The sequence below is a fragment of the Trematomus bernacchii genome, unplaced genomic scaffold, assembly GCF_902827165.1.
Source record: "Trematomus bernacchii unplaced genomic scaffold, fTreBer1.1, whole genome shotgun sequence".
Taxonomy (NCBI): Eukaryota; Metazoa; Chordata; class Actinopteri; order Perciformes; family Nototheniidae; genus Trematomus; species Trematomus bernacchii.
Window position 1 is genome coordinate 506357 of NW_022987616.1, and position 25021 is coordinate 531377.

A 25021-nucleotide genomic window follows, 5' to 3' on the forward strand; every position below is an offset into this window, starting at 1 on the left:
TCGCTACAGGGTGTACTTTGAGGGTTTGTGACTCTGCAGACCATTTACATGCATAAAAACCTTCATAACACACAAGGGGACGGGTAATAACCGGAATAGCATGACATGGGACCTTTAACATTTCAGTTGTTATCTATATATATATACACACACACACACACACACACACATTGACCTTATGTGCTGCTATGGCTGACAATTTACATATAGAAGTCATGTCCTGTCTGACACACAGAGACACACAGGAAGTCAGTGCACAGAGAGACGAAGAGACAGAGAAGTGTCTGAGAACGAGACAGAAGCTGCAGAATAATTGAATATCCATAGTGTCCATATTGTGCTGTTAAAAAAAAGGTGTAATCCTCTGCCATACCAGTCCTGTGGCAGGAAGAGAACACCTTCATGTCATTGTTTTTTGCAAATATGCAACTTAAAAGTATATACACATACTGTATACTGTACATCTAAAATATCACAAATGCATATAAATCATAGGTGTTAGTGGCTGGGTACATTATAATGGTGAAGCAACAAAAGGAAATGACAGAAACTCGACCACAGGTTCCTCCCCAGACCTGCGGTAAATACTGCAGTTGTCGGATACTTGATAGCAGAGTTCATGGAAAACCGTGACCAGTTATTTTCCTTCATATTTTGGATTGACCACAGTCGTGACAGCACTTTTGTAGATGGGATTTTCACCCTGGAAAGCAAAGAAATTGAAGTTATAATCATGTTATTGCTTAGTCAGACAATTTGCGAACACACTTTGTTATTAGGGATAAGTCTACTACACCTTCTTGTAGGTAATTTGTTTAAATCACACTTAGCACACCGTCATGCTTTTGCGACTTCACACCAAATATCAGGAGGTTTAAATTAAGCATCATATTTAAACACATTTTATACTTACCAGAGAAGGTTTTAGTATTTTTGCCCTGTAGACACTTTTAGCTGCATTGATATTCACAGCACACTCATGCACTCATTTCTCACGAAATTTGAAAGTAATATGTCTCTTCCAGATGTTCCACTTGTGAAAATGTAGTTCATAGTTTGAAAAGACAGGTGAAATAAAGGAAAAAGTAGATACTCAGTGAAAAATATAACATTATAAAAAGCCCATGCAGGAAAATGAGGTGGAAAGGAGAGAAAATACAAACTTAAAGGACAGCAGCTTTACGTCCATAGCTTGGATTCTGGAACTGATTGATAGGACTCTTGTATATTGGGTTGTCTTGCTATGGGTAAAGAATGAGGAAAGAATAGAGTTGAGCAGGAAAAACATAGAACAGGAACAAAGGAACGAATAATATAAAAGGCACTATAAAAAGGGAGAAAAGTATGAATAAAGAACAGTAAGAGTGATGAAAGGAGGACAATGGAAGAAAAATGATTTTGTGGAACATTGACCAAATCCATTTTTACTTACTAAAACTGTTGAGGCTACAGATCAGGATGATGTGGTTGTAAACATGAGGAGATCACAAAGTATCTTTGGAATTCCTTAAGGCTGCTTTTGTAAGGAAACCCAGGGCAGAACAGTCTCTCATTTCTTCAAATTAAAGGGATGTGGAGCCATAGGTTGCCCTGCCCATGGTAATAAGTAAGACCCCAGCATACTGATCAGGAACATCTGCATCACCAAACCCACATTATATATATATATATATATATAATGGCGCTATGACACAATTTCACCACTAGGGGAAGGCATTGAGCTGCACATGGAGTAGTGCTGAAGTCATATTGATGTTGGCTGATGGGCAGGAAGTATGGAAGGGAGGAACTGTGGCCACTCCCCGGAAAAAGTTCAGCTATGCTCAGACTGCATAACATTCCCAAAAAAGTCCACACAGTGCCTGACATCTTTCCTTTTTATTTTGAGCGCTGGCGAGAATGTGAGCGAGACACTTTGACATCAACAAGTCTGCAAATCTCATCTGCTGCTTAGAACAACAAATCATCTTCACAAGTTAATTCCCTGACAGTTGTGGCTTTACAGAACACCTGTTTTCTACATTTAAATAACCTTACCAGCCAAAAATCGAAAATGTTATTCCTGCTAGTCTTTCACAACACTCACCGTATCCCATTTGGCGTTCATCTTCTCCTTCTCGAACTTGGCGAACTCTCTCCTGTCGTGGATGATCATGAGCAGCTTCCAGATGAGCAGCAGGGCTAAGCCAATCAGGACGATGCCGGCGACCACGCCTGCCACGATGGGGATAATGTCAGGCCCGGCGGGGCAGTCTGAAACACAACAGAGGTGTTTAGGCAGCTTGAAATAAGCGTGCAAAAAAAATGGCTGTTGTGAATAAACAAATGTGCTATTTTTGCAGCCCCACCACAGACCCTGTAATTAGCTTTCTCTGTAACAGAAACCTTCCACACCCTGGTTGGCCCAGCTTTCTGCTTACCGAGTATGTCCACCACATGCACCTCCTTCTGAGTGTTGTTGTTGACGGCGTAGGTGTAGTAGAACCAGCAGTCGTTGGCGTCTCTCTCCTTGCAGTGCATCACGGGGTAGGTGGCGTCGTTGGGCTGGGGCAGCTTGTCCCGGTCCTTCACCTTGATCAGGTTGAAGTAGCTGCAGTCTCTCTCACATGTTTCCTTCTTCTCACCCGTGCCAAACGCCCGGCACTGGACGCACTCCCTGGAAGATACAGGGTGTTTGTTAGTGATAAGCAACCAGATGAGCTATGCTTCACAAATTCAAAAGATCATATACAAATCTAAAATGTTTGCCCCCATTCCATGAACATGTAGGTAAATACAACTACATTGTGCACGTTCTGAACAATGGCATTATAAATTAAACAGCAGCATCCCTTTCCATAAATTGTGCTTTTTACTTTAGACCAGGATGTTTACAAACACTTTCAAATCCTTCATTTGTTTACATTTGTAATAGATTAGCGATATGAAAAGAAGGGCATAATTAATCTAGCAGTCCCTGTTTGCCGTAAACCAATAGATATGCAGATAGCAATAACAGGATTACAATCCTGAAGAAAATGTAATAGATGATGGAGGAGGCTGCTTTTTCAATTCATTCTGAGAAGATTTTTGGATGCTTCTTCAAAATGGGAAGAGATAATTGGATCTTCTGGATGTGTATTTCACAATGAATCTTAATATATACATATGCATGTCTGTTGTTTCAGATTTGACTGATTTTGATAAAAATCATGGGAATCTGGAGCTATGGGATTTACAGTACCTAACTTTAAATCTATTGGAAAGCAAGCGAAACCAGCAGCTATACTACGAAAACTAACTACGAATGCTGCTTAGCACAGGTATCAATTCAATCTGTTTAATGTGTGTGTATATTTTATTAAGACATACTTAAAGAAATGTGAACTTATCCTTCAAATGTTCAAATACACCAAACAATACATCAATATTTGTAATATGAGCTTTTAAAAACATTGACATGTCTTCATTTCAGTCTTACTTGTGTTCAGTGCAGACCCCTGGACAGGTGGGACAAGTCTCACAGGTGGGACCCTGGAATTTGGGATCAGTACACTTGCAGGTGCCACATTCACACGTTCCTCTGCCGTTACAGAGTTGCTGGTTGCTGGCCATACACGTGCTGTTGTCCAGAGAACAATCACAGGCACTTCCGGTCCACATGGGGTCACAGACACACACTCTGCACTCACAGCGTCCATGCCCTAAAGAAACAGAAACAAATCAACCGAGGTGTATTAAACCATCTCTGAGCAGTCTCTTATTGTTTTTTTTCTCCGTCGTGCTCACCTCCACACAGTTTGTTTCCAGAGCGGTCACAGTTGAAGTTGTCACACTCGCAGTACTGGCCGCTGTACCTCTCCTCGGGGTTATCTCTCTTCTTGCACTCACACGTGCCGCACACACAGTCTCCGTTGTTGCTGCAGATGTCGGTGCCGTTGTCTTTCCTGCAGGTCCGGTCCATGTCCTCTGTGGCCACATCGTTGCTGCTGCACTCACACTGTCTGCCCACTCGTCCTTCATTACACCTGAGACAGAAGAGGTTGAGATTCTGGAGCATTTCTTAAGACGAAAAACAGATCAAAATCAAAATGTTTCCAGACTTACTTGCAGGCTCCACACTCGTAGGTGCCGTTACCGAAGTGGCAGAGTTCACTGTTCTTGATGCCGTCCTGGTTGCATTCACACTCACAGATGAAGTTGAGGGTTATCTCCACCTCCTCTGTGAATCCCAGGGGCTTGATCTTGATGGTTTCAGGCTTGCCTTGCTTGGGACAGCCCTTAGATGTCACAATGATGCTAAACATGACCTGGGAATGAAAGGAAAAAGCGTGTGAGATGTGAGTGCAGGGCCCAGGGCAGATAATGAACAAAGAATGAAAGAAGCTGGTTTTCAGTTTCTGACTTGGTGACCTCATATCTTATCATTTTAGCCTGACTAAAGTGGGAGACTGATGGCTTTGGATATTAATCAAGATTTCAAGATTTTCTATGGAAGCCCCGAGAGGCAGGTGAGAAAAATCATTCTGGTGTTTGATCTCTAAAAATGATCTGTATAAAAACATCTCTCATGTGTGTAAGACTCACGAACCGGTGAAAAAAAGAGTGCCACGACAATAAAAAGAGGTATCATTGTGCCAGGTGTTCATTGTGATTGTTGTTTTAACACTTTTTTGGACAAAAACTGAATTAAACCAGTTCCTCGTTTTTTTTTTTATGCGAGTAAAAGCAATATAATTGTTCTTCCAGGTGCGAATACATGGTTAAATACCAAGGAAATAAAAACTTTTATCCACCCGTCTCACAGAAAAATGCATGACTATTAGAAATACTTTCACCTGTGCAGCACATGAGAGAAGACAATTTAGAAAATACATTTCCATGAACACACAATGACATAAAACATTAACAACTGAAATAGGATTAATCATCTACTTTTGAATAACAACAAAAAAGAGAAACGTTCTTATCCTCACCTGATCTCCGATGGAGATGTTGGAGCACTTCCGTCCACTTTCCCCCTCACTAACCACTCCGTTCTTACAGTGCGATGTGTAAGCTATGGTCACTCCCTCTGGAAGCTTGCTGTTCTCCAGAATGACCTCTGAGGAGAGTGACTGCCAAATCCAAGAGATAACAACAAGAATGTTAGAATTTCATCTGGTAGCTTTGCTTTGGCAGCGTGCGGTACACAAAGGATTAGCTGAGTAATAAATGACAGTTTGTGTTTGGAAAGATATTTGACAGTTAAAACTCAAGGCACATTGTTGAGCTCTTTAATGTGGCCCATGTGACTAAATGATAAGCTAATCAAAGTGTTTTTCAAGGGCACTTAAAGTCAACAGTCTGAACAGTGTACTTACATTGTAGGCGTCTATAATAAGGTTGATGACATTGCTGGAGTTGGCAGATAAAGTCCCCACTGCAGATTTAGGAATCAGATTTTTCAGCTCCTGTAGAGAGAAGAAAACAGTTTTTATAATAAAGCTTAATCAGAGCTCTATTTATCCTGTGATATCTGAAACCTCTATCGGTAACAACACAAGATAAAAAAGCTTTTCTATGCACTTTAATAGACTGTTTTTCCACCTGAATGACGTGAGTGAATTTTTATTACAGCCTGGAAATGTATCAGTTTAAACATTTAATCGAAGATTGAAATAGATACAACATTGATTACAACCTTGAAATGGTGGAATTGTTATTGCTTTGAAGCATACAAAAGCTACTGTGATAAATAAAGAACTTTAATGAAACTCAGATGTTACGGCAAGGCACAAGGGAGCAATTAAGAGCTTTTATGGAGATGCTACCATAATTCGCGGCAGAGGCATTGGACTGGATGGATATTTTTACATACTGGGCATCTTCCATCATCACACACACGCACACAGGAAGGAATGAAGTATTCTGGAAAAGAAGGGGATGAAAATGAAGTAAAAGTGTGCCAGAGACAGATAACTCACTTTGTAAACAGGCTGGAACTCTTCTGTGACTGCGAAGATGGTCTGAATGTTGTTGTCGCTCAGCTTCTGAACCAGGTGAGCAATGGAGGGATAGTCCTTTAAAACAGAATGGAGAGAGGAGTCACATTAACATTGTAACACACAGTAGCAGTGTTTGCCACATGTGTAAAAAGCCTGGGTTACTTACATAGTAGTGGCTCATGGTATAAATATTATTCTCCAAGTGACATTTCCCATCGTTGGGCAGAACGATGCCACCCAGTTTTCCATCGCCAGCAAAGTGGAAGCCAGCGTCGGTGGAGAACACCAGCAGACGAGTCACATTCCTCCACCCAATGTGGTCCTGTGAGATGAGAAAGAAACACTTAAAAATAGGATAAATAATGTCTGCCAAAAGCGATAAATGCCCTCTATAAAGACTAATGGAGAATATGAGCAGGTTGTAAAGTGAAAGTAAACTACTGATTATCACTGCATTCAAAAATCTCCTTGTGAACACCAAGGACTCATAAAACAGCTTTTTCACAAATCACCACATTTATTAGCGCTGTATCCCTCCAAGCAAGTGCCGTAATTGTGGGAAAACTGCCTTGAATTGAGAACCTGAGAAGGATTATTTCCCCCACAGGATCACTGATAGGAAACGGCTTCTATTGTGTTGCTTACCCCACACACAGCAACCTGCATGATGGCATCGAACCCCCCCTCGGGAGAGTCCAGGTTTCCAGAGATGTGCTGCTTGCCCACCAGGGTGTTGAACTTCTTGCCGTCGCTGGTGAGCTTCAAGACGTTCTTGTAGCTGAACGGGCTGGTGCAGTTCTGGTCTCCTGTGCATGGGTTCAGCAGCTTGGCCGGGGTGGTGCTGATGTACGGCATGACTGTCTTCTCCACAAAGGAACCGAAACCTTTAAAAGACAGTTGGTTTTAAATGTAGCTTGGTTTGAGTCTAGGTGCTCTAGTCTGAGGGTAAGTTGACACCACATTGTTCAGAGAAGGTCGCTGAGTGTTTGATTATTTGGTTTGTTTGTACAGGTCACAAAAAGGTCATTCAAACCTGGGTGGCAACACATACCTACAACAGTACACCTGAAAATACAAGACAGTCGATCTACCTCATGGTTTTCAAAGTCTGAAACTGTGGGCCGAACATCAAAAAGACTACACTGCGACACACTGACAGATTAATAAACGCTTTTCATCTGTTTGCACACAGGCTTTCAACAAAAACATCTTTATATGAACCGTGTTGATTCGACACCCTGAGCATTAGCAGTTTGCAAAACAATATTCTGGTAGTGCAACATGAAATATATCATATTAATACAATATCTTTGGATTGATTATAGTGTTTGAATTATAGAACTTAGACAATTTCCCTTACTAAGGGGCATTGGGACGTCTCAACAGGAAGTATAATGTAAGTCAGTACTGACTGTGGGCTACAAATTGAGCTCTTTTTTCAGTATTCATTTGTTTACATTTGAGCCAATTGGCACCATTTCAAGTATTGGAATCTAGCAGTTCATGTTTGTATTGATGTATAGATGTAAAGAGAACTATCACTGCAATAGTCAGTATATACAATGTCATTGTACCTTGTAATTAACAAGTTTCAACTACATTTAGTGTCAAATGTAATCACACTTGAGAAAATGTTAATCTTCACCTATCCTGAAGTCCGAGGTGATCTTTGACATCTCCAGCATTAGACTGGTTCCCAGGTTCTTGACGTTCTCCAGATCGTCCTTCATGGAGTACGACAGGTCCATCAAGTAGTACAGGTCGATGGGATAATCCTCCGCTCGTTTGAACTTCAAGTCAAAGGACTGGGGCTCACCTATATGAAGTTACCGTCATTTAGAAGTTGTGTCAGAGTGGTAAAAAGAAGGTAAGTAATAGCTTCAGGAAAGGTTCATTAGAATGTATTCTCACCAGATCGGAGGGTCAGGCTGAGTTTCTGAGGCTGGATTTGAGTGATCTCCTCTGGCTTCAGTTTCAGTCTGGCTTCTGACTTTTGTTTCCCTTCTCCCCTGCCGCGGTTTGTCACCGCTTTGTTCTTCAGGATCTTCTGATCCCCGCGAGGGTTCTCGATCATGTCATCATCACAGCCCCTTTTTATCAGAGACTGCAGCTCGTCACAGCGCGTCGACACGGTCTCACCCTGTTTCAGGAACTCCTGGAAACAGCAGCACAGGGAGAATTCATCTACTTTAGGAGTGAAAATCTGCTGTCATGTGACACAATATATATTTATGATTTTACACTTTTATTTTATTGATTGATGACTGGATAATTTTTGCAAAACATAAGAATAAAATTCAATATGCTCCTTGTAACTTGATATGACATCTTTAAATTGCTTGTTTTATCCGCCAAAATTACCCAAATGTATTCAAATTACAATAATATGTAATTTTATAATCTTATCAAGGATAAGCAAGAAATCTTAACACTGGAAATGTCAAATGTAAATTGATCAGAAAAAGTAGTTTTCACATACGAGGAATTTTCTTTGGTATAAGTGGTGCATACAGAGAAACAGAAAACTTGACTTGTCAACAAAAGTGGCAGATGAATTGGTTGTTTATTGTTAAATCAATAATCAACTAATAATTGCATCTGAGGAACAGTTTCTTTTTGGCTAACTACTTTTGGTTGTGGAATGTTTGTTAGAAAAGTCATCTTTGGCTCTGGAATTTTTTTTTCTTAATTTCTGACATATCATAGGCTAAATGTATTATTATTTTAAATGATTTTAGATTTTTTTTTAAAGAAAAGCAAATAAAAAAATCACAAGATGCAGCCCCACACTTAAGCATGGTCATTGCCAACTATCACTATATGCCTAATGGCCTCATATTGGCATCCAAATGCATTTCTCAGCACAACTACAGCTGACAGCTGTGATTCACACACCGGGTCTTTACACCAGCCACATTTGGCTCCAGCCTGGATGCACTCCCCGCAGTATTTGGCGTTGGCATTGATGCACTCGTTCCCCTCTGGATGGAAAACAAAGAGAGAAGAGAGGGGGAGTCAGAGGGAGCACGGTCACAGCACAGGCCGTGCAAAGTAAGCAGCCTGTTAAGCCCCCCCATGTTTATACATCAGTTCATCTGGAACACTGTGTGGCTCAATGGTAATTAGAGACAGAATATCCCCTCTTTTCCATTATCCTCTATTCTCTGTAGATGGATCTCTGGTCAATGACATCATTAAGATTAAGTAGATGGCCTGCCTCTCTGTGGAGGTGGTCATCATTATGAATGTTGTGTTTACTACTATGCATGCTGACATCAACAAAATCATGTGACAAAATAATGATGTTAAAGCTACACAGTATGTAAGTTATCTTACCTTTCTGAGCATTACTGAAACAAAAGACTCCAAACAATATGGATACCAAGAGCAGCTTCAGGTCCATCTGAAAAAAAGAGTAGAACAAATATTGGTTGTTGTCATCTCATCTAGCTACTGGTGTTTTGAGCCACATGTCGTTTATGAACATCTCTTTGTTAACAACAATAGCTTGTGTGCCTGGTAGCCTGAATGCTTGAATTTATAATTTCCTGGACAAAAGGGTCCAGAAGAGCGAGCGAGCGAGCGCCCCAGAGAGATGACAGATTTAATGTGTAAATGGCTCGGTTATTATTGGAGATCATAAATTATCTGATGGCAGGGGTTGGCTATTCTGAGCCGGTCAAAGGGGTAACAGGCAGCAAACTCAATTCAGAGCACTTTCACATGCATACATTCACGTACAGACACACACTCTCACACTAGCTTGGACTGCAACCTCCATTTTCCCATCTCTTTCACTGTAAATAGAATCAGTTCCCCAGAGGCAGCCCCTCTCTGGTTGTTATATTGATTCCTTGTCTGTGTGCAGGCCTTTTTCTCAGCTGTATCGATGCTTCTTGTCCTACTCTTAATGCAAAGCTTATGACTTACAAAGGATAATCAGCTGATTTGTGAGCAGTCTACAGCCTTGATAGGGGCTCTTTGAAACTGTACAGTGCTTTGAGCAAACGCTTGATAACATGCTTACAATGACAATGCTAGCATGATGTCTAGCAAGTATAATGTATGTGTGTACAGCAATTCATTGTTGTACCAAACTTTGTGTCAATAGATTTGAATTAAAATTATTATCTAGTTAAAATGTTGACCTGCTTGTGTGCTAAATCTTCTCATGGACACGAAACAGGATACACCCTCTGGGGACCATGAATGTCTTTACATTATTCCATTGAAAGCCATAAAATAGTTGCAGAGATATTTCAGAGACTGCAAGAATTGCTAAAAATTGCCTGAGAAGTTTGAGGTTAAAGCTGAATCATGGGAGCCGAGCTAAGGTTATGTAAAACAAACATCCTAATGTTGTTGGAATAAAGCTTTAGCACCAAAAAGAAATACTGGGAAGGTGCATCCTCTCAAGGACCTAGAGCTTAGGTTTTATTGACATTGTAGGAACTTTCAGTGTCCCCTGCCAAACTACCACTAGACATTCCACATTACTGCTGCTGTCTTAAAAGATCTGGTTATCACCGAGTGACACACTTTGGGGATTTTCACCACCTCTTATTGGCAGATCTAACAGGCGACAGCTGGGTAGGCTCCAACACAGAGACACAGAATCAATGGTCTAGTGTTGTGCTAAGGTGCACTGGCAAGGGATCAGCGTGTGCCGAATCTAATTAACATGTGGAATGTAAACCAATATCCCGCTTGACCATAAATAACAAACTCATGGGAGCCTTTTCTAAGTCTCCACAGTAGCTAATGTCAACCACATTGGATAGCAAAGCATGAGGTTCAAATTAGAGCCAGACAGAGTGATAAAGATTTTTCTTTTGGACCAGTGGCTGTTGCTGACTATACATAGAGGCTACATTAAGAGACTGCATTCCCTCACACTGTGGTGAAGGAAGCTCTGATGGTTGGTGTGCGCAGTGTTGAGTGATGCATTCCAGTGTGTGTGTGCGTGTGCGTGTGTGTCCTTTTATATAGACACAGAGGGGCAGACGGTCTGTCTACAGCCCCCCAGATTAGATCAGCTGGTGTACATGGGCAGTGTGTAAATGTGTGTGTTAGCTTGTGTATGTGAGATATATACTGCATTCTACCTGGTTCTGCCACTGGTACACTGTTATTACTACCCAAGAATACATTTTTAAGAGAATAACTGTCACAAAATGTTTATTTAAAGTGGTTTGTTTATATGCAGCAGTTTGTCCTATGTACATGTACAATGAACTACTGCTGTCAGTGAAAAACAAGCCGAAAATGAAGGAATCTAAGTTCACATTCCTGTTATAACAAAACCACAAACTCAGATATTTTCTTTTCACTCGCTGGGGTTTGAACTTCAGTTCCAGGGAATCATTCAAATGCAAACTACATCTACAAAACGCCAGGGAGGTGTCAAGTTGGAAAAAATAACCCCATGTCCTCGATCGCGTGAAGCTTAGCAGCTGCATAGAGGACTGTGTAATGAAAAAGTACTGTAAAATATGGCAGAGGACAGAGAGCAGGAAAAGAGCACGGAGCAGGATGTTATGCTGCCTTCAAGTGTTCCTCCAAAGCTCAGAGTTCAGACGTCGTAAATATGTCTTGTCAGCATTTCAAGCTGGTTTTGGTTAACATGGCCACTAACACAACTGTATTGTTGTCTGCCATTTAGGAAGTAAAAAGGCAGAATTAAGATGGAAAAACACAAATCATTCCCGAAAAAATCATATTTAGTCAGAAAATAAGAAAGAAAACCAAAAGAGGTTAAAGCCAAAAAAAGGAGAACAAATGTGAGTATTATTCTTTGGGTTCTTTGTATATTCAATATACAATTGGATTTTTCTTGGAATCTCTCTTGTATCTTTACAGGAAGCAGCTGTGAAAACTCACAACTTCATTTCAAAGAGTTTTAATTTCATAGATAAGCCACAGTGACAAGACTGACTTCATGTTGGCTTCCAGCTCTATGTGTTGTGTCTAATGTGATAAGTCACATTTCAAACAGCACTAACAATATTTAAATATTTTCTAACCTTCATATAAGTTTAACTTCCCCAGTCGTATTACTGTAACCATGTTTTGAGTTTCTCAGCTTAGTTTGAGTCGATTGGACTCATCGGTGGGAAAGCTAAGTTTGACTGAGGAGGAGGCATACTCAGAAACCAAACCAACATTCCATTTATAAGTAGGATAATGCCAAGAAAGCATTATGTTGTATTATTAACAGACAACACTATAAATAAAAACAGTCAGTTTGATATATGAGAGTTGAACAGTGCTCCAATAAGCTTGAATATGTTGGTTGTGGCACACGTAGAGATAGAAAATGTGCAAAATGGAGGGACAAGGTCTTGAATAACAACCACAATGCTCGTATATATTTATCCATGGGAATAATGAAAAAAAGATACATTCCAGACAGTTTCCTGCATCGGGACAGAGCTGCGTTTTCTCTTACAGTTTATCTTGCTCCCACGCTTCTCTCAGCATGACACGCGCATGTATACACACACATTTGACTCCTCAACGCCTGTCCACTTGTCACACACACCTGAGCTGTGGCTAATGGCATCCCAGTGTTATATGGGCTTTGCAGAGCGTTATCAGTTGGAAGGGGAAGGTGATGCATGGCAGACACTGTGGTGCGTGACTAAAACGGGCCAAGCATCTCAGGCATTCCTGAGAGACGGAGCGCTGTATGACCAGGATAGTAACCTGTAACACTCCTACTGCACTGTGGGAAATGTGAGCTCTGGGACCCATGAAGGGATGCTGTATTTGTAGCACCATGATTCCCACAATCCTCCTACCCCAGTCTGTTGCTATTCATTCAGTAAAAAGGCCTTCAGTTCCAGAAACAACGTTTATTCTGTATATTGTGACATTTCCAAATACATTATCTTACTACTGTTGATATGTATATATTTACTGTTTATAACCAGAGATGATGCCTGGTCAACAAACTAAGAACTCTGATCAGTATGCTGACTCTTTTGTCAGTTTCTCTGTTTTTAAGAAGCCACCATGACATAACCTGAGGAAGCTAACCAGCAGAATGTTTACCAGACTATCATGGTCTATGACAATGTAATTTTTGACAACATAGGTTGTGTTTGGGACTAAAATAACCCTTTTTGTTCACATTAGATCATATTAATTTGATACAAAACGTTGTATGCTTGGGCTCCCAAGAAAACCCCTTGTGAAACCTACTGGGGTAGAACCCAGCCTAATTGAGCCAACCAAACCTTAGCTGTGAAGAGGATTTACTATCCTTTAAATTGAGCTGCATTTGCAAGTGCTTAGAAGTACTACTCAGCAAGGCTGGCCATGAATAATGACCAGGGGAGTCAGGGAGCTAGACACAGTGAAGCATACACTGCGGCAGTGAAGAAGCTGGCGTCTCAGTCATAGTGCTCTTTATGGGGGGAAAGGCCTGGGCTTCCCTTGCTCAGAAAGGCTGTTCTTCTCTGGCCGTGAAAAGAAGGAATGGAAAAGAAGGAAAAACAGGAAAGGGTGGTGCACAGCTAGGAGTTGAAAAGGGTTGCTTCAAGTCCAAAGGAAAGGAACTTACAGACTTTCCTGGATTTTGCTCAGTAACATATCCATTTAGTCTCACTTAATCCTCCTTTCTCCATTTATACAGTGTCAGTCTGGTGGTTCGGGTCTTTTTTATGTAACTTGTTTATTCATTCATTTGGTGAAGGCAAATGAGAGAGAATGAACAGATTAGCATGGCTTAAGTTTCTTAGACTTTTTCGAGTTTAGTTAAAGGTGGGGTAGGTAAGTTTGAGAAACCGGCTCGAGATACACTTTTTGTTATATTCCATGGAATGCTCTTAACATCCCGATAGCAATGAATATCTTAAGTGCTTTGACAAAAAATCCATAAAAAAATGTCATCTGTGGAAGCCGTAGTACTGTAAAAAGCACGACCAATCATTTTAGCCGGCCCGGCTAAAATAACTGGATGGCCTACCTGCCTGTCAGCCTTCCATCTGTGCACAAACTTATCTCGTGCCCTCATTGGTCATGTGCGCGTTCGTGTGTGTTGGAGGAGGGGCTCTGTAAGGAAGTGGCAGATTTTTTCCGGCTGTGTATTTTCAAATTCTAGCGATCTCGAGCTGGTTTCTCCAAAATTACCTACCCCACCTTTAATATTTAAATTCCATTCCAAGATGCATTATGTCACTCTCATTTTGTCTGGCATTTCTCCGGCATCCTATACTCCCATCCTCCCTTTTTCTCTGCCTTGTTTCCTTCCCCTCCTCCACTAACCCCCCCCCACACAATTGCTCAGTTCATTCCCTCCACTGAGAGCCAAAGCAGTGGCCCTGTTGACTTCACATATATCCTTCAAACAGCGCAGAGCCGGGAACATGTCAGAGCTGAGAGACGTACAAGCCTCCCGACAGGACTGAAGGAGAATACCAAACAGTGTCTGTCTGTGTCTCTGCCCACCCCCCACCACCATCCGGAGAACCCTCTCATAGCAGACAAAAGCAATGAATCAGGCTGCCCTGTGAAACCATGACAGAGGGTTTGATCCTTTAAGTGTTCCCACTCACCGTGCACTCCTGGCCAGAAGAGCCTTCGCGTGATAAATAATACTAATGAGGCACATGTTTATGTCTTTAATCCTTCGGCGCTTCTGTGCTTCTAGGACATTGATATGGCGGAAATCCAATTAAAACATTTTTGAAAACACTGAAGCATTTACTGAAAGACACAAATACCTAGAAAAATGTCATCATAGTTTTCACATTAGAAGAGCATTTAAGTGTTCTAACTGTTTCTAAGAAGAAGCTTTGTCAGATAGAAAGAAAAGTGAATAATAACTTGTTTGCACCAGGTTTAGTTTGTTATTCTTTGTTTTAAGCCCAAAATAAATATACATACACATGATTTAGGGCACTGGAATGATAAAGACTTCGTAGTAACATTATCTAACAAGATAATGTCAGCAGTGATAGGAGCTAACAGCAGCCAATTCATTTAGACTGACAGTTACAGGATAATTAGCATTGTTGAGAGAAATATAATGAAGTGGTTGAATGACGGGAAAAGTCTGTCAACCAAACCTGAGTTATATCAACCAAGAGGGGTCACAGTACCTCAACAGCATAAGGACAAGAACCAAATATTAGTCAAGCAAATCTCCCAGTTCTAGATCCACATGCAGTTAGCCATACGTGGAAACTTGGTGGATGGACTCAGTGTTTGACATTCATGTTAAATGCATGGGAATGGAATGAAAGGAATTCACACAGGTTGACCCTAATGTACGTTGTTTTGTACATTCTTCAAAGTTAGCACAAGCTATGAAGCCCCGTCTTGGAAAAACATTCAAATAGTCTTGCTTTAATGCCAAATGGTGAAACGTCATTGTAGTGAAAGATTGCAGATTTGTTGCTGGACAAGGTGGTCAGGAATACAAGTAGTCTACATGTTTTTAAACGGGTGTTAATCAAGTATTTTAATCAGTTTCCAAATTGGTTCATAGACCTCCTCTTTGTTAAGATATAATGAAATAGCAGAGTTCGTAGCAGCCTGAATTCCAGCCCAACCGACAGTTTGAACATTCTGCTTTACTTTCCACACAAAACACTTAGCCACATACATTGGCTTGGAGCCTGCCAACATTCCCCTTGTGCGAAGGAGTCTAAAGATACACCTCTGGGGGGGGGGGGGGGGGGGGGGGGGGGAACTGCCTTGCAAGGACTTTCTAACTTTTCCAGTCAGAAAATCGATAACACTTTGTCAGCTCTGGTTTCCTTTTAGCATCTACAATACATACATATTGAACAGGGTTCACATCTCCTCACAGCATGTCCTCCCAGAGCGGTTCAGTAAAAACAATTGAGGCAAAACCACAACCTTTGGAGGAAGGCCAAGTCCATACCACTATCCAAGGCTACGTCTCTGTGGTGAAAATAGCAGTGCAGTGCTAACAAGTTATTTCTGACTCGTCCTCTCCACCTGGCCTCTGCAATCACTCCAAAAGGTGGACTAAATCACAGGAGACACACAAAGACACAAATCTTCCTCAACCCCATAGAGACAAGATAAACTAATCATGTGTTGATGTGAACAGCAGTTATTCTAGTCCCACATAAATAAATATCTCCAAAGTTGCTAGTGTACGTCAATCATTTTTGCTCAAGAAAACTGAATTGGAAAAGGCAGAATATCAAATTCCCACCACCAACCACCAGGCTAAAAGGAAGGCTAGTTTAGGGGATCTTATGGGGCTGCCTGGCTGGGACAATGGGATCTGCTGTACGGTAAGCCTCCCCAAACTCCATAACTTTGCTGAGTCTGCCCTTCCTTTGCTGGAACACAGGAAGCTCATCTGAATCACACAGGAAGCCAGTATCGTGGCCACATCTCCCTCTTGAAGTCATAAATAATTATGAACTATTTGGCTTCAAATGTGGGCGCGAAAGACGGACAGAGGGAGAGAACAGACTGCTTTGTCACAGGGAGTTGAAAAGGCCTTTAGCTGCCAAGACGGCAGCATATTGTCTTTGTGAATGGAGCATGTCTGATTCCCTAACCAGGCCATTACTAAGCTCAAAGCTAAACAAGCCTGGAAACTGCTTCACGCAATGCTATCAAAATATCCAAAAGAGCTCACTGAACATTAATAAACAGCTGTCTTAGATATGAATTTGTCTAGAACGATTTACAAAATCTGCGCAACCACCTGCACTGCAGAGACTAATAATGTAGATACATGACAGTAGTCTGCAGTCTAAGATAAATATTTACAGCAGAGGGGTGATTATTCACCGGTCTGAAGGGACGAAGAGAAAGACCAGAGCTAACAGTCAGTCTGCTAGAGAGGAGCTGCTGCTACTGGGAGACAGACCTTAACTTCTTAAAATGAAGTTACCTTAAAGTGGACCTACAGTATCATGCTATATTTGAATAATATAGTATAGGACCATACCTATATAAGGCATATTTATACTTTTTTTTTTTCAAAATACCAAACAGATCATGCATTTTAGCCATGCCTCATTTTGCTCAATTTGACAATTTATAGCTCTGTTTGTGCAGGGGCAGATTCAGTGAGAACAGCACCATCTACAGGCCTGGCATATGTACTACAGCGTCTCCAGCGCTTTCGAACGGCAATGGCCGTGGCGGTCTCCTCCTGATTGGTGGAGTTGGCCCAATAGCCGTAGCGCCACCGTCCTGACGTCAGGACAGTGTTCAAATCTGGATCAGTTTTTATCAGATCCGTTGCAGCCCCTTTTTTAGAGATTTGGGTATGGAGGAAAATAGAGAGGGTTGTGTTTTCTGACACTTGGTGAGTTCCCTGGAACACCGGGGACACATATTCATGTATACAAGACGTACAAAAGTGCATTTTGCATGATAGGTCCCCTTTAAGTCAGGCTAGACGATCTAAAAAAAAATCTAAATATATCAGATCAATATCAATATTGCAACCATAGAGTAGGGTTTACTATTGGTGCATACCGTGAACTGTAGGGTAAGTTCAGAGCATTACATCCATTTACTGTAATGCAGACTTCATTGACCAGGAATACACACTTATGCGATACCACAAGATCCAAATGTAAGACGATATAATCTCATATGACGTTGGCTGTTTGTGGGTGAATATAAATAAGTGCTTTCAAAGACGAGTAATAAAGTATTTGACCTGATGACGTGTCTAGATGAAATGCTAAAAGGATCACATGGTCATATCAGTCCATCCTACGGGCTGGAGGAATGTGTGCAAAACATTTCAAGGTAAAAATACAGCCTCGTCACTTTCTATGAGAACAGCAGCACAGAGATCAAACTACAGTACAACATCTGTCCCACAGAAGCTAACAAAGACTATGTGGAAACTGCTGTGTTAAGTCCCAGGCTGTTCTGTTTTGCGCTAAACAAACAGTTCTGTCAAAGATTGGTCTTAATCCAATTTAAACCCAGCAGTGGGGCAGCTGTGGACACCTTTGCTGACTTTCTGCCAAGGCCCTAGTGCTCGAACACTGGCAAAATAATGACACGCAGATGTCTTTCATTAGGCCCCTGACTTGACACTTGAACTAGAGGGCCTCCGTTTCCGCTACCACGGGAGAGTGAAAACTGCAGAGCTGAAACGGTAAGCAGTCCACGTTTACACGCATTTCCTCCTGGGAACAGTTGAGGAATATCTGTCATGTTTCATTCTCAAGGCGTTCTTAGGTACTAGACATTGTGTTCTAAAACATTGCTGCTGTATCACTTATTCTGAACAGTAGACTTACTTTACTGCTATACAACTTTCAAGCTGCATGTCCCTGAACTGTACAGCTGGTGTTGAATAGAAATGAGTGAATTAGATTTCAAATTGTTCTGACATTTTCTTTCAGTGTGGTGTTATGTTCCTTACATGCTGCTGGACGTCTGCCTCATTAGTCTTCTTCAATTTTAGTATAACGCTGAACTTGTATCCGTGAAGCTTAGCCATTAAGATTCGTGAGCAACTTGAACTACTTCCCTTGTATGTCGAAGGAAGTGTTTTATTACTTTGATGGGAACAGTTGGTTCTTTTAAGTATTATATGTACACTTGTAAGCATTTTTGGTTTTATCTTTTTACAATTTGTGGTGGGAAAGACACCTCAATGAAGTTAGATATTGGCCGTTTCAGTCAGAACAATTGTCTCCTCTTATCGAGCTACATCAGATATAAATCGGAGGAATTTCCAAGTTGAATGAGTAGCCCATCTAAGTGTGTTTTTGTCTCTGCTGCCGACTCACCTAACAGCCGTGAGACATCAGCGTAACTGACCACGTCCACGCAGACAGAGAACACTGTTTGTATTGTGTTGGTTCTATGTGTCCATGCATATAGGGCCCTGAGGGGAGGGTCATGGGAACTCATCAATCCTTAGTAAGTGATCAAAGATACCAAGACAAATGTCAAAATACCTAAGAATACTATTTTTATAAACCAAAACGTCTAGATATATAAGGTTTAGATATCATAGATATCAAAAAATAGTCACATTTGTAAATGACTCAACATAAACTACCACTTACTGTAACAAGGAGCTAAAATGTTGTCAACTCTAAATAATCATGTCAAATATTAACTAGAGAAGGATTTGCTTCCTTTGTATTTGAAGAACTTGTTTTAGCATCAATACCAAAGTAATGTTTTTCATGGCCTTTTGTAAGGAAATATAAACGTTGCTGTTTCATAACCAAAAAATGCTTCTTGATACCATCTCCTTATTTAAACAAAGAATATTCTTCAACAGCCCTTGATTTAAACACAAAAAGCAGAAACAGAGATTTATCTTAACAATAAAATCTAAAAAAACACGCCACTAAATACTTTGCTTTGTTGCTTGTTATCTCACATCGCCCTGTATTCATTTCATACAACGGTCCACCGTCTCCGATCTAATAAAAGGCACAAAAATACATCTTAGGAACATTATTTGATACTATAATTGGTACTAGCAATGGATTGAGGTGACCCAGCCCCATGTTTTCCATTGGAGTATAACAACCATTTCTCTTACTGCTATGTTATTGTAAGTGTGGTGAAGACTACCAGCATTCACGTTAATGAATAAAACCACATTTCTAAACAAAAACTCTTCTGTGTCCTTGAACTGAGTCCTTTTGTGAATGAAAGGCACATAAACGTTAATTTTCCATCTCAAATGCCCTTGCAGTTAGACATTCACGCAGTCACGACAGTAAACACAGTATGACAGAACACGAAAAACTGCTACTATTTACTACCAACATGATTCGCCTCGCTTTCTCAGCAGACCTTGGCATGCAGAGGTCAGCTTTAACCATGCCATTCCTCACCGGTGCTTCAGAGGCTGTTTTTGGAAACAACACCCCCTCCATAAAAGGCCCAGAATGTGGAGAAGAAAACAAAGATAGAGAAAAGCAAAGGCTTGGCTAAAAGCAGCTCTGGGAGGTCACAAACCAAAACCAAGAGTAAGGCCCACACCGCAATCTAGCTTTGAAAATATACAAATGTGAGCCAAAAATAATCTTTAGAAGAAAGGAACAGGACAAAAGCGGCAGAAGATTATTGCTTTGCACAGAAAATAAGCAAGTCGTAAATTTCCCTCACTGTATATTTAATCTAACTGGACTTAAAATTAGATACCATATATGTTTTGAAAAACCTTTAGAATGTAGAGAAGACTACAGAGGTTTGTACTGTGGGTCAGCCATGTGATTCAGAGTCTAACAAATCACAAATAAATGCTCTTTTGGGATCATCAGCTGTGAAACTAGCAAGGTAAGTGTGTGTGTGTGTGTGTGTGTGTGTGTGTGTGTGTGTGTGTGTGTGTGGTGGAGGTAAATGGCTGTAACAGGCGACTATTTCAACTGCTTTACGCCTCTGAGCCCGGGATCTCCCTCTGCGGCACAAAGCATGTGTCGCAGAGGGCAATTGTACACACACACACACACACACACACACACACACACACACACACACACACACACACACACACACACACACACACCACACACACACACACCACACACACCACACACACACACACACCACACACACACCACACACACACACACACACACACACACACACACACACACACACACACACACACACACACACACACACACACACACACACACACACACACACACACACACACTACCACCACACACACACACACACACACACACACACACACACACACACACACACACACACACACACACACACACACACACACACACACACACACACACACACACACACACACACACACACACACACACACACACACACACACACACATCACTTCCGTCTCAGGGGGACAGGTCTGCACATAAGGTGTACGTCAGAAAAACACACACATGGGAAACGTCACATGTCCAGTAGAAAGGCCTGGGTGTGGCCCCTCTAGTGACCTCGTAAATGAGGTGGGAGCCGGAAGCAGCTGGTCCCCGGGGCCCCGAGGTCACATCCATTCAGCTGGTGGCTACCGGCTCCACTAACGTCTTTAGCCCCGCCCCCACTGTCCTACATTTACCCTCCTCCTCAATTAGCCTTCCTCCCCCTCCCTGCTTACTGTCCTTCCTCAACCCCCTTCGCCTTCCATATCTCCTCCTGACTTTGTCTCTCTCCCTCCCTTCCTGTCTCCATTAGGCTGATTAAACTGATGCTGAGGCTCTCCTCTGTGGAGTCAGCTGAATGTATCAGGCCTTCATCCTTGTGCCCTCCTCCAGATTAAATCAATGGATGCTGTGCCGCCTGTCAATCATTGCTGCTTGTTAGCCCAAGCAGCAAGCTCTTGTCCTGTCACAAAGATGCTGAGTGTTTTACATCCAGTCCTCTCCTGTAAATCCTACCCAACCCATCCATACAGGTCTCTGTTTCCTGTTTCCAGGATTTCATTCATAACTGACCCTTGCTTTCAACTCTCTTCCCCCCTGGGCTGTCAGCATCACATGTGAAGTGATCCCAGAGTAACTCAAACTCAAATCATGTGAGATCACTTGTTGAGAAAAAGCCCTTTCATATGACCATCCACATTAAATGTGCATGACAGCCTGTTGAATCTGATAACAAACAGATGAATCGAACAGCAAATGTTGGTCAAAATAACCCAGAGAAGATGTATTAATAGGGAGAGCACACACTCACACAACACCACCAACATACTGTACCAATAATATCAGTAATAACTACATCCCAGCACCTAAACATTACTAGAAAAAACTGTTAAAGCTATTTATAGTGATACCTTATCATGTAAATCACAAACTCAATTACTTGTCCCCGTTATATATGAACATTAGGATGTTGCCAAGTGAAAGAGAGCACCATGACATCCGTGTTAATTTGATATTTAACACTGAAAATATAGCACACACCTTTAAAAAATATCGTTAGAGAATATTTTGAGGCTTAGATAAAAAAGTATGTATATTAGCTTTCTTACCTTGGCGCTGTGGTTTTATTTCCGAGGCAACATACAGAAGAAGTAAGCTAGCTGTTCTCCCAGTGATGGTCCGCTACGCCGCAGACAGACAGCAACTCTCTGCCCTGTTGGCACCGGGGGGCCACTTTCTCCTCCTAAAAAGTCACGGTAAATTTTCCCCGCTGCTCATTCCCTCCCCAACTTTCCTCCACAGAGAAAAATGTAGAGCGTGTTTATTAAAACTAAATGCGGGAACAGTTCGGTAGCCGGAGAGGGGAAACAAAATCCCAGCAGCGCTCGTGCGTGGACCTCTTTTTCTCGGTCTAATTCAGGGGAAAGCGGAGAGGCAAAACCGCAGAGGTGCGCTCAGGCTACCCAAAACACAGTGTTACACAGAGCTTCCGGTTATACCCTTTCAAAATAAAACTGAAATGTTGACGCCAGTTGTGTTTTTAAACTCGATTGAATTGTTTTTTCCCGTTCACAGTTATGCAAGTATGACATTATTCTTATTTCTTCTTACTATGCATAAGGTGTATATGAAGTCCAACAATACAATTATTACAATAGTGTTGTTGAATGCTGACATATGAACACTTAAACTAGTGATTTAGCAAGTGTTTACCTTAGATTTTTTTTGCAGTAGCTTTCTGGCTGTTTACTATATTCATATCAAAATAGGGATTTAAGGATGTATATTTTTGATATATATGTTTTTGTCTAATTAACTACTAAAACTACCAACAAGTTCTTTTTACTTTTAATTATTTGCCGTTTGTGGTACCCTTGGACCCTATAATATACCAGTCCGATTTCACAAAACGAATTAGTAATAGAACAGGGCCTTTTTTAGACAATGGCTAAACGTTGATACCTGTGGTTGTTACATTGATACCCCTACTTTTACAGATAATCACTTATCACATAGAATGATTTGGTGAAGGATACAACAAATATAGCTAAAAATACAAACACAAAGGAGGTTTGACATCTACTGTACAAACTGATACGTAGAATTAAATAACTGGAAATAATTATTCATGCAGACACATTACATAGGACTTTTATTTTCTATCACATTTCAAGAGCTTTTATTTTGAAGGCAGCTGTTAATTATATCCTGTTTTGTTTTTGCTTAATGTTTCTGATTTGATGCAGCCCCAGTCTGACCCTCTTGCCTACGTCACTTAGAGGACACCCCCACTCACACAATTGCCTATTTATACAGATGCTGGCAACACGTCTATTAAATGTTCCATTAATCTGTTACTCCATCATCGTCTGTCAACATCATATTCATCATCATCATCATCATCAATGTACTGCTCTTTTATATAAACAGAAACAACTTGAGTACAGAAACAGCACCATCGTGTTGTAACACTGTATCATTCAACAATTAAACCAAAAGTTAAGTACAAAATAAAAAAATGATTTATTGTTTCTTAATAAATGACCGCAATAAATAAGAAAACAAGATAATAACTTACAGACGATCTTAAAAACAATTAAAGTGTTCGTGACTGTAGAGTGAAATGAAAAACCAGAAATTGTGTTATTGTTCATTTATCTTAAAATAATGTATTTTATTCATCATGCATACATTTCTCCTGATTTAAATAATGTTGGTGTCTTAAGTCCAATCAAGTTAAAGAAGAAGAGAATGTACCTGATGAGTCTTTGTATAAAAAAAGTCCTATCTTATTACAAAAGTTAATAAACCTCTACTTTAAAAATAACACGAACATATTTTTGTTAATTTTGAAAAAACGAAACAAAAGAAGAAGCAGAGGCTGCACCGTTTTTGGATCAGTTTCAGTGAAAATAATCATCCCAGCCGGCTATGTATTTACTTTCAACTTAATAGCAAGTTATTTCTGTCTGAGCACTTGAGATGTAGTGAGAAAAATGAGAAAGAAAACAAACCATCATGTCCGGAAGACCCTTGAATCCTGTTCAGTCCTCAGGGAATGTTTACTAGGGAATGCAACACTTTATCTCCTTGCCCCTTGAGACGGGTGAAAAGTTGAATCTGCTTTAACTGGAGCGAAACTCCACATTTTGTGCATCCTCTTCCCTATTGGATTGGATTTTAAAAAGTACAAACGTTTGAAATTAATGTAAATTAGTATGACTAATATGATCCAGATGCAACACTGATACAAATAAAGAATTAAGAGCAGAGGCATTGCTAGATTGCTGGCCCGGACCCCCCTAGAGGATGTTAGGTCCACCCCCCACTTAAATCATGTTCAAATGGATAGGATACTATACAGTTGCACACAACTTGTGTCCATATCTTTCTGTTTTGGTGGTCATGCCACAACCGTGCACGTGCATGCATGCGCGAGTCATAGTGAGTGTCTGCATTTTGGGCCAGCTGAAATCTTGCCTAGGGCAGCAAATTGGTCAGGGCCGGCCCTGGCTTGAATCACAGTGAAGAGTGAGCTAAAATGACCAAAAGAGTAAAGAGATGAGTGTTGACTCAGTAACAGGAAGTGGAGGTGATAGAGATGAGGCAACATGTCCAAAGGCAACATAGCAGAGGCTCAGACAGACTGGATGTGACCCAAAGATGGAAGACTTAATGGAAACTCTTTTTATCAGATTAAATGTCTCTCCTCTGACTCAAGTGATCTCCTCCAACTAAAAATGTTGGTCAAATGTAAAACTGTTTATTGACGGTAAGTCCTCTTTACAGATCAAAACAGTAACAATCCTCCTATTTTTCTATCTTAACCGTTCTATCTTTAATTAAGTGAGTTAAAGTGTTCATTTACACTGTGTGTACACGTCAGTAGTTCCATGAGCTCTGGCGCCCCCTTGTGGTTAGTTCTGGTCATCTCATGAGACAAATAGCTAAAAGCAAAATGCAATAATAGTTCCTTTACACTTTCTTGTTTTTCCTTTCATAGCATCCCAAAATCCTGTAATTTCCTTAACATTCAGAACAAACAACTTTCATTGTCATGGCAACATAATAATAGGTATTTTTAATGAAGTGAAATCAGTGATCATTAATTCAATTATGTATACGTGTGATGTACTTACTGTTATATCTGACTGGATGTAAACCAATAAAAAGAACCATCCACACAGGCACTGGTAGACTTAACTATGGCATAAATGCCTT

General features: G+C 40.8%; 1 protein-coding gene across 1 annotated transcript; it reads right to left on the reverse strand.

Annotated features, from left to right (window-relative positions):
- Positions 1 to 75: 75 nt before the first annotated feature.
- On the reverse strand, positions 76 to 22231 carry itgb1a (integrin, beta 1a). The gene is made up of 16 exons (XM_034132312.1): positions 21910 to 22231; positions 9303 to 9369; positions 8862 to 8947; positions 7878 to 8121; positions 7612 to 7782; positions 6612 to 6850; positions 6133 to 6288; positions 5946 to 6041; positions 5343 to 5432; positions 4956 to 5096; positions 4087 to 4289; positions 3769 to 4007; positions 3461 to 3683; positions 2421 to 2656; positions 2087 to 2253; positions 76 to 703 (listed from the first exon to the last, which is right to left on the reverse strand). The coding sequence occupies exons 2-16, from the start codon at positions 9367 to 9369 to the stop codon at positions 638 to 640; spliced, it is 2424 nt and encodes an 807-aa protein (XP_033988203.1). The 5' UTR covers positions 21910 to 22231; the 3' UTR covers positions 76 to 637.
- Between the last annotated feature and the right edge of the window lie 2790 nt (positions 22232 to 25021).